Source organism: Mauremys reevesii, linkage group 7 (assembly GCF_016161935.1).
Source record: "Mauremys reevesii isolate NIE-2019 linkage group 7, ASM1616193v1, whole genome shotgun sequence".
NCBI lineage: Eukaryota > Metazoa > Chordata > Testudines > Geoemydidae > Mauremys > Mauremys reevesii.
The window spans coordinates 86,444,208-86,460,088 of NC_052629.1; the positions used below are offsets into that span (position 1 = coordinate 86,444,208).

A 15,881-nucleotide genomic window follows, 5' to 3' on the forward strand; every position below is an offset into this window, starting at 1 on the left:
CTAGTCACAGGAAAAGTGTAGTAAGGGCAGTTGTAATATAAGCTTCCCTGCATTGTCTTCAACTAATGTCACTTAAGTATGTTCCAAAATGACAAGCACTAGGAGGTGGGTGAATAGTTCAGTGCACATGCTTATTCTCTGGGCTGAGATTGCTAGCAATGCTGCAATTAATGCCAATTACTCTTGGTGACATGGATTCTTCTCTATTCTGAATCAGACTAAGATCCACCAGCTCACTTAGTGTAGCCCACTGCTAACCTTGATCCCGTACTTGCCATCTCATCCCTTCAGCTTGCTGAGGAAGAAAAGTGGCAGCTGAATGATGCTGGCTTTCTGCAGTGCATTCAGAATAGCTGATAATTCATGATGCATTTTAATCCAGGTGCCAGCAATAAGGTCTGCTACAACCTTTGGTGCCAAGAGTTAATAGAATTATATGCAGATGAGTGCATCAAACATCTGCAACAATCTAGAAGTAAAAGAATAAATTAATTCTATGATTAGCTGTCTGGAAGTGATGGCATAGATATCACTTGAATAGGTATTGTCTGGAGATGAGGGTGCAGCATACAACCACCAATCTAAGTAATTTGTAGATAGTGTTTGAAGGGAGAAGCAAGGGTATTTTCCTTCTAAAAATATTTTGTAAATATCAGCCAGTTGGTTTAATCTGATGCATTCCAAAGCTTGCACCCTCCCAAACAAACAAAAGTCCCCCACAGTATCTTACTGTCTCTGGAATAAAAATAAATCATAGGCAGGGGTGGCTTATCATTATCCAGAGAAGGGCATGAGTTCCAGCAGAGAGAGGAAAATTGCCCCTGCAATTAGTTAATTAATTGTGACACCCATTAAAGTGATTCTGGCTGAACTGTCTTTATGGACACGGAGCTTCTGGGTTGGATGACTATCGTATTCTGAAAAAAATTAAACAAGACACCTTGGGCAGTGGGGCCACAAGTATTTTTGAAGAAAAGAACTCAATCTGGTGTCAGCAGATGCCTCCTGGCAGTCATAGCTGGGTGCCATCGTTACTTGATCTTGCTGATGAAATTACCCCCAGGAGGCACCGAATCACAGTTGTTGGGAAAATCTGAATGTCAGTTGAATGGCAATTAGTAAGAAATGGCTTGTCCACAGCAGCTTGGAAAATCTTCATTTTGGGGAAAAAGTGGTGGTGATTATGCCATTTATTAAACCACTTGGTTCTGATTTGTGGTTTAAAACATTTAAAAGAGGGCAGTGGGTTGCTTCTGGATTTTGTTCTGTGTGCACTCTTCTAAATATTACAACATAACCCTTTGAAGATTAACAGTTGTCTGATTTACACTCAAAGGTGAGAATGGTTGCAGAGGTCACGGTAAATGGTTAGGCACTTTATTAAACTTGTAGAGTTAAAAGTTCAATATAAAACTGTACTGATTTTGGCCTACTGATCTGTTCACTTAGCAGACTACCAGCTTATTGTGTCAGATGTGTGGAGGGAAAACAAAGAAAGCAAGGGCTGAGGTACAACAGTGCTCAACATTTGGGCAACCAGTAAACAGACTATTACAAACAAAATGAATGCATCGTTTATTTAGTAGATACCAAGCCCTTTTGACCTGTGGCAAGGCTTCTCCTCTCTCCCTGCAACCTTTTAATAGGAAGCTTTTTGTCTTCCCCACTTCCCCTAGAGAAGTCCTTTCTCACCTGCCCTGTTTAATTCAGGTTCAGCATAGAACATGTGTTTCGCTTTGCTTCACCCCAGTCTTCAGGAACTTTTCTCCCCCAGTCATCCACCACACCCAGTCAGGATTTTTGGTTTGGGAATTTAGACCAAGTGATTGATTTTGGGTGCTTCAGTTCTTGGGAGCCCAACTTAAGACACTTTGAAAGGGCCTTACTTTCAAAAGGTGAGTGCTCTGCATTTTCTGAATGTTTGGCCCCTTTAAGGTGTCTCAAGTTGGGCTCCCAAAATCACTAGTTACTTTTGAAAATCTTGGCTCTAACTGTTAAATTAATAGTTTCCTGGGAAATGGTATTTGTGAATCCAGCTCTAGTGGCCTGGACCTGACACTGCTATGAGCTGGCTCGGTGGGGATCTGCCAAAGTGAAAAATAAAACAAAGCTTGGGCAGAGTGTGTCATCCCTCCTGAAAGCATTCATTATCTCTGTTCCATATCCATCAAGCTCTCCCTACCACTGCCACACCCAAACCTGCAGGGGGGACCCCCACAAACATTTTGTTCCATTCCCCACCTATCTTCCTACAGCTCTTTGCCTTTACCTTGTCCCATTTCTCGAGTCCCCAGACCTCTGGCAATTTCCTTCCTTTAAAGATCGGTTTTACACATCCAGTTGTGTGGCTTTGGTACTTCCGTTTTCAGATCCTATTCAGCCAGGCATACACTGTGGCTTGATGTATCCTTGGCAGCAATGCATGCCACAATACCCAGAAACTGAGTCTGGAGTCCCAGGATCCAGCAGCAAAGAAGAACTGGACCCTGCAACATATCTCTGGGGAGGTCATGGTCACAAACTTGAGATGCCCTTCAGCATCCAGTCAGCAACCTTCTCAGCTGCCAAAGCTTCCCACAGCACAGGCATCTCATCTTTAGACTAAATTTTGGCATCTGCAAAGGATTGTCCTAGTTATGATTTTTTTCCCTTCTCAGGCAGGCCCGGTTTTTCATGCATCTCAACCTCTAGGACTTAATCACCTCCTATTGAAACAGAAACAGAGCACGAACACTGAAACACTTTCATTCTAAATGGGTTTGACATTTAATGCTGTAGGATGACTTATTTTCAATATTTAGCTTTTCAGGTGACATGCTTGGCTTAAATACTCATGCATCCATATTTCAATTCAGTCTGAAAGCAGAAATCAAAATAAAGAGAAGATTACTGTCCAAGAAAGCTTGGCCAGAGACAGGGTAATTCTCAGCAATACATGTTTAAAACAATGTTGTTAAAATGTTGTATAACTACACTATCTGAAAACCTTTAAATTTATCGGCATAGCCTGAAAACCCTCCAGGTGCCACTTCTGCAGCAGAATGAAGCGGGGGCGTCAGTAAAAATGACATAATGGGTTAGTCTAAATGGGAAATAGAGACCAACTAGAAGTTCCAGTGACCATAGCAGTGGGTAGTTAGGTGCAACATCTGTGACCGCCATTCGCTGTTTTTAGACAGCAAGCTGATATGAAATCATGGATGGGGTTTTTGAAGTGTTAAAGCTATATAATAGTACCATAGTCATTCAGTCATTAAGTGCCTGATTTCTAGAAAATGTTATCCTTGCCACCTTGCTCTGTGAAGCCTCAGATCTTACTAGATAACCAGGGTAAGTTGGATGTCACCCTCTAGAAACAGGTGCTGCAAGGAAGCGTGGATGGGGAATTGTGCTAGTCACACCTTTCTCGGGGGGTGCTGGGAAGGAATTTTTCCCTCACTGCTAGATTGGTCAAGGTGAATTGGTTTTTTTTCTCCTTCTCCACAGCAGGTTCTGGGGGGCTTAGTTGGGACAAAGATGAAATGTGAATTAGGCTATGATGTCACAACTCATTATGTACATGTGGGGTCAGTGTCCCGTGCAGGTACTCCATAGGGAGGGGATACAGTGAGCAGATAAAATGGATTGATTGGTAAAGGATTTAAAGGAGGTATTCTTTAAAGGAGCTGAAACAGAGGGGTTGGGGCTTCTATGACTGGTACTGCAAGGAGCCAAATGCCCTCCTTCCCACCCTCATTCAAGGGGGTAGGAAGAGGTGGTGAGGTCACAGCAGCAGGTTGGCTGGGGACCAGGATGGGTAAGGGGGAGGGCTGATGGAAGATTCCCCAGTAGATATTGAAATGATTATAGAATCACTTGCACTGTACTTATCTCCCAGACATTTAAGAATAAAGTTGCAGACTAATTAAACCACATCCAATGTGTCCTTTCCTTTTCCAACATAGCTGGACGATGATCTTTGTTCTCTGCCCATAGTTTGCATATCAATAAACATGTAAAGTGCCCTGGGCTGAAAGGAGTTGTATAAATATAAAGCACTATTATAAACATGTTTATCCTGGCATTCAGGGGCGGCTCTACAAATTTGGAGCAATCATGGCATGACTGCGGAGGGTCCGCTGATCGCGGCTCAGCTGGACCTACCAGCCTGCCGCCCCTGGGAAAGGGCGTGCTTGCCCGCTGGGCTCTAGAGCCGCCCCTGCTGGCATTCCTGGAGGATTACAAGTCTTACTGAAAAATCTTGTATTTTTCATTGCAATGAGTAGATTATGATAATATCACTGATGAATATGGCTTACATTTTCAGCACCCTTTTGTTATGTGACTTTTCAGGTCATTGCAACCATCCCAACAAGTAGGCTAAAGTTTTTAAAGGAAGCAGGGCGGCTCACTGAAAAAGAGGAAGTACCTGAAGAAGACCTGAATGAAGATGTTGAAGAAATTGACCATGCAGAGAGAGAACTTCGACGTGGACAAATTCTCTGGTTCAGAGGGCTCAACAGAATCCAAACTCAGGTATGTTAAAAGGACAGATGTAGAATCTCTGGAAAACTATATACTGGATTTTCCATTCAGAAAAGATAATGCCACAGAGTAGAGCCATATAAAGAATGTGTGAGATGGAAAGGAAGGTACCCCAGTAACTACTCTTCCATTTCCTAATCAACAATTCATAAAATAGTAAATCAGAGAAACTCAAGATGGTTTAGTTGCAAAACAGTAACATACGAATAACATTAGAGACCTAAGAATGGTTTTCCTTGAAGACTGAGAGCTGATACGAATTTTCTATTTCACAGGTACAGCAACTGACAAAGAAAGTAAAATATTCCTATTTTAGAATGTTAACTGTTATATTAGTGAGCAAAAATGTTATGCACATTCTTTTTTAAAAAATAGTCTGTTGGAAAATGTAGGCTTTTCACTGATTCAGATTTATGTTTGTGGCCTCTACTTCTGTAATAATAGAACAACTTAAATTGATTGTGGCATTGGTAAAGTACAAGGTTTGATTCTGTTAAAAAATAAATCCCCTTTCTGTTCAGCAAAAACCTTAAAATCTTTTTTTGCAGCAGAACATTCAGACATGTATTTTTAGCTGAATTGGAATGTACAGCTTTGCCTGTCACTCACGAAAAATGTGATCCTGTATTTATTTTAAGTAACAAGAAGTTAAAACATCCATCAAAAAGTTGAGATGTGTTTATTTACTGTTATTTATGAACTTTAATATATCATTTACATATTTTAGAAATGTTTCACTAAATATGCAGAAGTATACATGGACATTACTTCTGTGCATAGAGGAAATTAAGTTTACATGTATACTGACATCCTAAATATGCAAAGTAGACCAATTTACTAAATAACATGGCCACAAGCAAATAACATTTGTTTTAAGGCAGAATCCATATTTTTTTCTTAGCAACATACATGGCCATTTTCATTGCAACAAAATAACATGTTGACTTAGTCTCAACAACAACAGAGAGCAGCTTTGAAAAGACAAGTATGTGATCCCCATTGTATCAGATTGGTCAGTTTATACAGGGCTGTAAAGGAAAATATGCAAATAATTAAGAACACTTTTTTCTAGTTTAAAGGGTTTTAAATGGAATTTTCATCTGAGATGCTTTTGTTGAGCTTTTTGAAATGTAGATATTTGCTTTATGTTAAGACAGTGCTTTCCCCTTTTTCCGTTTTAAACGTTAACAAACTTTTTTCTGAAGAAAGATAAATGGTTATATTTTTAGGAAGAAGGGAATTAGTAGGTGCAAGGAGTAATGTCTGGTGCATCAGGTCTCTGCAGTAACACTATTGTGTTGCTGTTGTGGGAAAACAGAAAAATAAAGGTGGCAATTGCTGCTACAGAGATTAAAGATCAGGTTAAATCCCAAAGCTCCCAAGGTAAGTAATTAAATGCAGATCCCCAGCCTTGGGATTCTGGGTCCAGAGTACCTTGACCCAGGAGCACTCCTCAAGAGAGAAAATCCAAACTGTTACAAGGATCCTCCAGATAAGAGTGACAGACGTGTGCCCAGGTGAGATCTATAGATTGCAAGAGTTATTCTCTAAACGTGCATTATTTTCTTTCTGGTGGCTGTAGGAGGAGTGTTGTCTGTTGGCATTTCTGTCAGGATGTCTTTCTGGTTGTGGTGAGTTTAAACAACAACAAAAAGCGAATTATACCCTTTCAGTTCTCCTTCTAGTTTGAGAGGTATCTTGTAGTTCTATATATCTTTGCCTTCATAATCCATGGATAAATTATTCTTCTTGTTCCCTATTTAAAACAAAATAAACATTAATTGTGTTTTCTTGCTAACCCCCATCTACTTAGTATCTTTTCTACTCTTAGTTGTAGAACTATCTTTGGTAGGATATATTGTTTCCTTTCCTACCAGTAGGTTTTTGTGATTTTTTTTCCTCCTCCTTATTTTGTTTATTCAGTGACTCTGATTTTACATTTATTTGATATCTGTGGAATGATATTGGAGAAAGGAAATGGGCCAACACATTAAAAAAAGGGCTCAAAATGCAATCACAAGATGTCCCTTGGAGAGTTTCTCATTTCACTATGCAGGTCAAATTAGTGCAAGACCCATTGTTGGCCTCTGTTACCTTGAATTTGGTGCATTTTGATGCACCAAGTTTTTATGCTCCATCCAAATGAATTCATACACTTGTACTGCATTTCCCAGGAAGCCATCTAAAGAAGAGTTGATGGAAGAAGATGAGGATGTCTCTAGCATCCTTGTGGAGCTGGAGGATTTGCAGGAATCCTCCGATGTCTAATGCACTTCTGGAGATGCAGAAGAAGAAGGTAGAACATCTACTCCTTTTATATATAAAGAGGATGGCAATGAGATTGGGAATGGATGTAGAATCTTTCACCACTAGAATGCTGGTTCAAATCTGGATCAGGCTACTTTCCACCATCTGACACTTGTTCTGTGTTCAATGTGAAATAATTTTTTGGTTATTTTCTGTCCAGTCATTACTGGACAGGTAATCACATCACATGCACAAACAAAGCTTTATAAGTCCCAAGAAGGTTCACAATGAATCCATTTTTTTTTTCCAGATAACTGGCAGACATCTTAGTTGCATCGCTCCAAAGAATATTCATCCAAACTCATGTCAGAGACATCAGTGCTAAGATATTTCTTTCTCTGAAAATAAAGCATTCAAACCTGGGCAAAAGGGAAACAATTTTATTGTTGCTTCCTCATACCGAAAAGTCAGGGGCATCTCTAGTACATACTTGCAAAGATCTCCAATAATTTGTTTTAAAAGAAAGGAAGAATCTAAGTTAAGGAGTCTGACTATGTGCACTTGACCTTGTCTTCACTACTTATATTCACTAAGCTTTTTTAGCCTTTGTATTGGAATACTTATCTGTGAATGAATATATTCTAATGGAGTAGTTGGATCATAAAATGAATACCATATAAGCTCTCATAAGTGACCCTCTGTAGCTACATAAGATTTCATAAAAAGTAGTATTACAAACTTCCATAAAAACAGTTTTTTTCACCTATATCTATAATTCAGCAATATTTTTTGCAGTGTCTTTTACAACTCATGTGAATGCAGGAAATCTTAATTTTGACGAACTGATGGAGTTAAGACAGGATTGATCAGACAGCAGCAGCAGCCTTAGTGACCTTCTAAAAGCTAAAATAGTTTGTTTTCAGACAAATTGCAGGGTAGAAAATCCAGGTCAAGTCAGACAAAAAATATAATTAAAACATAATTTATGAGAAAGTTCTTCTGTAGTTCTCTCACACTAAAGGATGGACAAAAATTGTGGATTCTGAGGTTTTCCAAACCTCTACAACTGTTTTTCAGGTTCCCAAAGCTGGGAATCTGTACCATTTTTTTCCCCTGTCTCATAAGTCAAGTCAATGTTTAATTTTTCTAGGGGTGATACGGTAATACTTCCTACCAAACAAGGGCATTTTGAGAATAAATGTCAACCAAGTGTAAAATGCTCATATGATATGGTGATTGCCACATGAAAGCTTATAAATAAATAAATAAAAAACCTAAAAAAAATCCACATTTTTCTAATTAGAAGGGAGCCTGTGCTATACAGTAAGGATAGAAGAGTTCAACCCACCCCTGAAAAAGCTTGTTTTGGAACAAGTAGATGCCATTACAGATCTGAATAAGGGATGTATACAGCAATTTTCATTAGACTTATTCTCTTACTTTCTGGGTTTTTTTCAGTTTCTCCTAGGGCCAATGCAAATCCAGTAGCATGAAAGTCAAACTTTCCAAGTGTTTTTGAAATTTACCAAAATAAGTTTGCCCATCTCATCTTATGTCCATTCCATCGGAGCATTTTATACCAAACATAAACTAGAAATTCAAAAATTTACAAGGTCCTAACTTGAGTAGAACCTACAGGATTATTCTTATTCAAGGCAGAATAAAGCCTTTAGATTACCTAGCTGACTTTTTTTTTTATTTTGACATTTGGACAGTCTATGTCTCTAGGACCGATGTACAATATAAATACTGTCCTTGTTATTTCTTTAGCTCTCTGGAAGGCTATGGAGAATTCTTTTGTGTAAGAGATATGGTAGCGAGGCTCAGAGAAATTATCTTAAAGTAACTACATAAAGGCCAAAATGTTCTTTTATTATGCAAAATTCCATAAGCACTGATTGGCAGAGAGATGAAGCTACCTGTTACCCATTACCATTCATGACAGCATCCCAGCTTAAATTCCCATGCTGAAAAGGTACTCCATTGTAAATATAAGAACACAAAAGCTTGGTTTATCAGTCCTGTGAGGACTGTTCCAGAGTGGAAGTCTTTCAACCTGCTTTTTGAATATTTTTATTAATTGTGTGAAGCTCACAAAGACAACTCCTGTGAATTCGGTTTTAAAAAGAGAACACCAAATGGATACAAAATAAGACAATGCAAAAGTGATGTTACTTATACTTACCTTTCTCTTTTTTAGCAGTTTCATTTGCTCTAACAATGTCGAGTATTTTGCATCTTGATGGAAACGTACTCACTTTTTTAACAGTAACTCTCCATTCTTGGCTGTTTCCTCTTTTTGCCATAGGCATCCTGGACCAAATTCCTCCCTGTTTTGCATTTCATGTAGTCCTTATTGACTTCAGGCAGGACATGACCACATATGTCAGCCTTTGGAATTCTGCAGGGATAGTCATCTGTTAGATGTTCCTGTCTGTAGATTCCACAAAAAGAGATCTGTATTTAGTTACTTTCCTTAGGAGAAAGAGCAAATTACATACCTGTAATTCTTGTTCTCTGGAAACAATATTAAATACAGATCTGCCCTCATCTTTCCACCTGTCTTTATACTGGAGATCTTCATTTCGGCTTATTATGTAGGCTCATTGCAGGCATGTTTAAAGAAACTGGCCTCTGAAGGTTTAGAATTTACCATCAATATCTTCCCCAATGGCATACACTTGGTGCTGTCAGTAGGGAGCCTTAAAAACCTTTTGAATTGTCTCTTTTGGAGAGTGCTCCATGACCTTGGGTCACAACATGGAAAGCCAGGATCTGTATTTAATTCTGCCTTTGGAGAATGAACATTTCAGGTAAGTAATTCAGTGTTCCTTAATGTGTGATTAATGTTGTTTTGAGCCATAGATTGCTTTTCAAATGCCAATATGTACTGTAGCTAATGACTCACCCACAGCCCTTCTCCACTTACTGGTTCACCTGATGCCCTATTCTATAACTTTGCTATTTGTATCAGGCTTACAATCCAGAATCTGCCTGCAGAAGAAAATATGCACAGCAAAATGCCTTGATTTGTGTTTGCTTAATACAGAGTTTTTAAGAGTTAATAGAAAGTTTATACATTTTAATTCCATGCCAACACCTGGCTAGCTCTATCACACAGATTCATATGGGAAAACAATGGGTCAGTGACCTTATCAACTGTTTGTTATTTGCATATGGAAATGCATACTGTGCTGCACTTATAACACAATGATATTCCATCAAAAACCTTTATTTCTCTGTATTACATAAGATCTGTATGTTTATATATGGAATGTCCCTCTCAAAACCACTTGTAAAACGTGACACTAGAAACCATAAACAAACAACTATCTCCCTAAGCGAGCTGAAGAGGATGAAGCTATTTCTAAAACTGGTATTGTAGACTAACCATACCATTTTAATACTTCTGACTCTGAAAAACAACGAGGACTTGCATCTAGATTCATAGCAGATATCTAATCAGTAAAGATGCACTGTCTGATTACCAGGAAAAGACTTGCTGTTTAGTTTTGGATGTACTGTTTTGAAGTTCTATCCTCACTCTTTAAATGATGAGGAATCTGAAACGTATTGTAGCTGAGGAGGCATGGTTATATTCATTGGTGTGATAATGTCAGGGCTTTCTTTACAATTTTAGTTCCACTTTTATGACGTGTTTTCAAATGGTGACATTACTACTAGCAACTTATATTACTGAGCTAGAATAACGGTGTCCTTCATTGTGTGGTCTACTTAGGCCAGGCAAGAAATCAGGATTCCAGTGTCAATGATATTTTTTGTTCTTTGGGTTTGAAAATAATACAATAGTTTTTTTGTTTATAATTGTTTAAAACTGTTTTTTACAATGGTATTATTGATTTATCTAAATTATGGAGTTTTCTCTGGACAGGAAGAAGAACATCAGAATGAGTTAATTTTGGTTACAATGATCTTGTAGATATTTTATCAGCAAATAGCAAAAAGAAAATGCTGCATGTTAAAATGAGATTTAAAACAATGATACTTTTTTCTGAAAACTGGTTGACAAAACACATGTCAATGTGTGGGGGGGACCAGCTGTCATGACTCTAGCTTTAGGAGTCCCCAGAAATTGGAGACTCAGGAATATAAAACTAGGGTTTGAAGTAGTGATGGGATGAATTCTCTTGTTATGTATACCAATACTACCCCATTGCATTGTGGTTATACTGGTGTAACTGAAAGAAGAATTTGGTGCATTATTCCTAAAAGGGCTTTGTCTCTAATATTCATCCTTCATTATCATCAGCTGTCAGAGGGAGATTAGACCCTCTAAACTCAGAGCTCACTCTTTTGTAGGTTAAACTAATTAGGAAGTTCCTTGCTGCAAACTTCTCTATATTAATGACACAAATGCTTGCAAAGTACAAGACTGTATTTGTCACCAGATTTCACATCTAAAAGCAGTTGTATTCTAATATAAAACATGAGGGAAAAGGAAAATTTGACTGTATAAAATGTTAAACATTTCATCAGCTTGTCCTCTGAGGCCAACAATAAGAGTATTCATAAAGCATGCAATGTGTAATATTGACAGGCAGTTTTGCAGCTCATATGGGAACATGTCTATATTTCCCTGTAATTTAAAATTCAACATTGCAATATGAAACACAAGTAACTAGTAGTTCAAAAGTAGCTTAACTTTATTTTCTGAGTAATTCCTATCTGCTCTGCACCGAAAATAAAAACATTCTGCTTCAGAGAATTATTCTCTAATCAGCAATTACAAAATACAATCATTCTTGATCATTGGGCCTAATTTATATGATCCTTCATTAATAATAATACAATTCAGAATAAATATCAAAGCATCTTGTAATTATATTGAGCTATTATGTTAGCAACCTTGAAATTTCTAAATTGAAAAAGCAAATCCAATTGTTCTGAATAGTTTTTAATATTTCTTTATTACTAGAGAGTTGTGTGACTGAATTTTGTTTCCCCTCTGGAAGAAAATCTAGATGGCAGTAATCAAGCAATATTTATTCTCAGTAGAAAAGATGGAGATTATTAGGATAGAATAGTAGGACTGGAAGGGACCTTGAGAGGTCATCTAGTCCAGTTTCCTTCATTCAAGGCAGGACTAAGTGTTATTGACCAATGTCATCTGAGTGTGTCAGCTGGTGTGTACATATATGTAGGATGGTTTAAATTTCAAAAATTATGGTCCAAATCCTGTGTTAGTGTAAACTGGTGCAGCTTTCCTGACCTCCATGGAACTGCTTCAATTTACCCCAGGAAAGAATTTGGCCATATTTATTTCCACTTGTTAAAGGGAACACTCATGACTTTGATTCGTTCAACTGAAGTAAAACTGCATGCATGGTTGAGTATTTTTTTTTAATTATTATTCCTGTCAGTTGTGCAACTGTGTCCATTCCTTAAGCAACTTGTCTCATTCTTTCCTCCGTTGCAGATCGAAGTAGTCAATACTTTCAAGAGTGGCACTTCCTTTCAGGGGGCTCTAAGGAGACAGTCCTCCGTCACAAGCCAGAACCAGGATGTAACCAATATTTCTAGCCCTAGTCACGTATCGTTATCCAATGCTCTTTCCTCTCCTACCAGCACATCTGCTGCTGCGGCTGGGCGTGAGTGTGTATTCTTAATGCATCAGATCTACAGAGATGCCAACTCACCTAGTCATTCAGGACTTATCTATATTGCCCTTTTCCCACTTATCAACTTATGCAAAACAAAGCAAAAACCCACACACAACTCCACCACTAATACACCTTTATAGCTGAATTACTTTGTATACTGTAGATACACTTCTTTGACCTTTTTATTACAGATCCTTATTCAGATCAGTAGGATACCAGTTTCTGGTCACCCACTATGCAGTAAACAGATTTCTCTAACAGTGATTTTTTTCTCTAACATATTTCTTCATCATGTTTGATGTATTTAATTGTATTACAAAAGATTTCCTTAAAATCACTCTGTTGTTGCCTCATGTTAACAAAAATGATTACAGCTCTTTTGCTTAAATAGAAAGTATGTTAAGCTACATTTTATATTGTAGCAAGCATTAAAAAGAATATTTAAATATTTAGGGAATGATTCTACTGTCAGCAATCCACGTGCACATCAATGCTTATTTTACAAATTAATTCAGTGATGTTCTCAGTCCATTTCTTAGTGAAGAGCAGCTTTCCACATGAACCAAACCCCACCCTTACAAGCTGGCTCTGTCACTCTGTTTTTTTGTTATATTTACAACCACATGCAATAGGCACCCATCAGTAGTCTGGTTGCCCTTACAGTGCTTAAAATTAGTCTCATCCTGCCTTAAAGCTCCATACCTGCAGTATTCTGAATAGAAAATAAACCTCCAAAGAAATATTTTAAAAAACTCCCTTTGTCAGTCTTCTTCCTGAATGCCTGAGAGAAAAGTTGGGCCTAGCAGCATGTCTGACTATTTAATAAATCTATTGATCTGGCAGATCAAAGAGGGAAGTAAATTCCAAAACCATGAGCCCCCACAGGAAAAAAACAACAAAAAAAACCTTCCCCCTTATTTATAGAAGGGTTCAAACTTGAGTGCCTCTGGTGATCTCATCTGTAGTAATATAGGAGTAATGCAGTCTTAGGTAAGCATTTAAAGCTTTGAAAGGTCAAAACTAGCAACTTAATTTCACCCAGAAGCTCAGGTAACCCATGAAGATTCCAGAGCAAGCTTGTATGTGCTCTCAATAAATAGGCAGCCACATTCTACACCAGCTTCAATTTCTGAGTGCTCTCAAGACATACAGTGGATTAGTTGCCTAATCTTGAAGTGACAGGGGCATGGAGAAGTGCAGTAAGATCTGTGTCCAAAAGGAATAGTTGCCTCACAACACACAGCTAAAAAGAGGTGTTGCTGGCTGAGACTGCTACCCTCCCATGCAGTAGCTGATTTCAGGGTAAACTACCTCCTGCATTTCAAATTTGTGTCACAAATGGCAGCACCCTTACTTGGGTGCAGATGTAGTTTTGTCAATTTCTGCACTTGCTTCCCCCAGCCCAATGTCTCATCTTCATTGAGCTTTAGCCCGCTAGCTCTATTCAAAATGATGCTCATCTGTTCCACTGCATCAGCAGTAGAGATGGAGACATAGAGCTGAATATTGCCAACACACTGAAGGTGCCTCATCCAGGGTTTTAGTTACTAACCTCCCTAACCAACGCGTATCTATGTTGAACAGGATGGGGAACAGAATACAAGAACCATCTCATCTGATGAACAATTTCCCGGGATATCCCTCTAGGTCCTTTCAGGCAAATAGAAGAAGAGCCACTATAAAGCTATCCTGCTGTGGGTCACAAATGTTTCAACAGCACCTTATAGTCAGTGGTCTCAAACAATCGATCCAATAAAATCAGCATTGGAAATTCATCCTCATCCCTCCTCTTGGCAATCTCAGCAGAGAGACTAAAGGTTGAATGGCAGGGAGTCTAAATTCTCATACACCCCATTTGCACCTACAGATGGGTCTCATCAGGACATGCTTGAGGCACCTTGCCAGGGCAGCATGGAGAAGCTTAGATTGTCATTGTCTGAATTGTACCTGTTCTGTGGATAAATAGAGTATGTTGGTCTCCAGGGCCATGAAGCTAGCTTTGTATTCATTTGAAAAAATAACACAGAGTGGCTGATATTTCAAGGTAACTATGGATGTGCACCTGCAAGTCAGAGAGCAACTAGATTCTGGTCTATAGATACTAGTTTATGTAGACTGCTAAGGCTTTATTTCCGAATTAGGGTATCTGTTTACATTAGTTTTTTTAAATAATATTTTAGTCATAGTAGATGGTGCTGCTTGCGAAGCACTCTGGTTAGGTATTGGTTATGAAAAGCCTTATATGTGTAGGATCATTAGCTAGTTTCAGCAACTGAATAAAACTATTTTTGCTTCATGAAACCAGATCACTTTTTGATGCAAATTTGCAGTTGTGATGCTCCTGTCCCCCCTTGCAGAAGCCCTCTCCAATTCAGGCTCAATGAAATTAAATTAAAAAAAGGCATAACAAATCAAAGAGAATAAAAGCAATGTTCAGCAGGAAGGTGTATTTCCCACAGCACATATCCTACGTTTTGCTTGCTTTTCCTTGTAAGCCCCCAATCTCTTGGTTCTTAGTGTGATGTTCCAGGACTGCCCTCCATCACACTGACTACCTAGGGTAAATTAAAAGATAAATAATTTCTTCCTTTGGTTGGATAAATGGTACCTTAGTCTCTGAGAAGTAACATATTTTAACCATCTAAGACACTGGAATGTTTAAGGGTGTTCTGTAGATATAGCTTTATAAATGGCATAACTGTGTCTGAGAGAGGCTCAATACCCAGTACTTACTTTTTGTATTGAGAGTATCTTGTTTATTTTTAAATGAACTTCCAATTTTTTTAATTTCTGGGAATCTCTTTGAGAATGTTTTCTGTGACATTCAGTAAGGATTACACATGTTAAGTTCCCTGGGAGTGTAAAAAACACCTGTTTAATATAAATGTATTGAAGTTGTAGCAGTGGGCTGACCATTCATCCATTAATGCAGCTCAATTTCTCATGGCTTTTAGGTCTATATTTTAAAACGTCACTGGTGATTTTGGGTGGCCAACATAAGATGCCTTAAAGCACTCGCTGGAAATCAGAGCCTTTATAGATGTCACTTTGGGGTCTCCAAAATTTAGAAATCTAAAAACTTTGAAAATTTAAGCATGATGATATAGGTTTTATCAGGGACCATATGGCAGATCTAATACTAAGCACTTATACAGTGCTTTACTCATTAAAGCTCTCAACAACTACTTGTTAATCCTCACCACACAACTGTAGGATTAGTAGCATCCCTAGTTTCCAAATAGTGGCCAGCCAATATATTAGACTACATAGACGGGAGGGGAAATTATTTATCCAATTTTATATATGCATGGCTTGAAGTCTGTAATGTAAGAGCCATTCAGAATTGACTGTGCCTATTAAAAATGCCCAAATGGTGATGGAAATGATTCCACATACAGTGCATGCTATTAGTGATGCTCTAATACATAGAGAGCTTTTTCTCTGTTAGCACTTAGCTAGGTATTATTTCACTGATGACATATAATTACT

The 15,881-nt window shown here is 38.2% G+C and overlaps 1 protein-coding gene across 6 annotated transcripts in view; it reads left to right on the forward strand.

Moving 5' to 3' along the window:
• Positions 1 to 15,881, forward strand: part of ATP2B2 (ATPase plasma membrane Ca2+ transporting 2) — a 563,074-nt gene that overhangs the window by 533,792 nt on the left and 13,401 nt on the right. For 4 of the 6 annotated variants that reach the window (XM_039480788.1, XM_039480783.1, XM_039480784.1 and 1 more), the window contains one exon: positions 4,333 to 4,515. In XM_039480788.1, coding sequence (XP_039336722.1) covers positions 4,333 to 4,515 — 183 coding nt within the window. Of the gene's footprint in view, positions 1 to 4,332; positions 4,516 to 12,208; positions 12,381 to 15,881 lie in introns of all 6 variants that reach the window. The other 2 variants (XM_039480786.1, XM_039480787.1) reach the window with 1 other exon arrangement.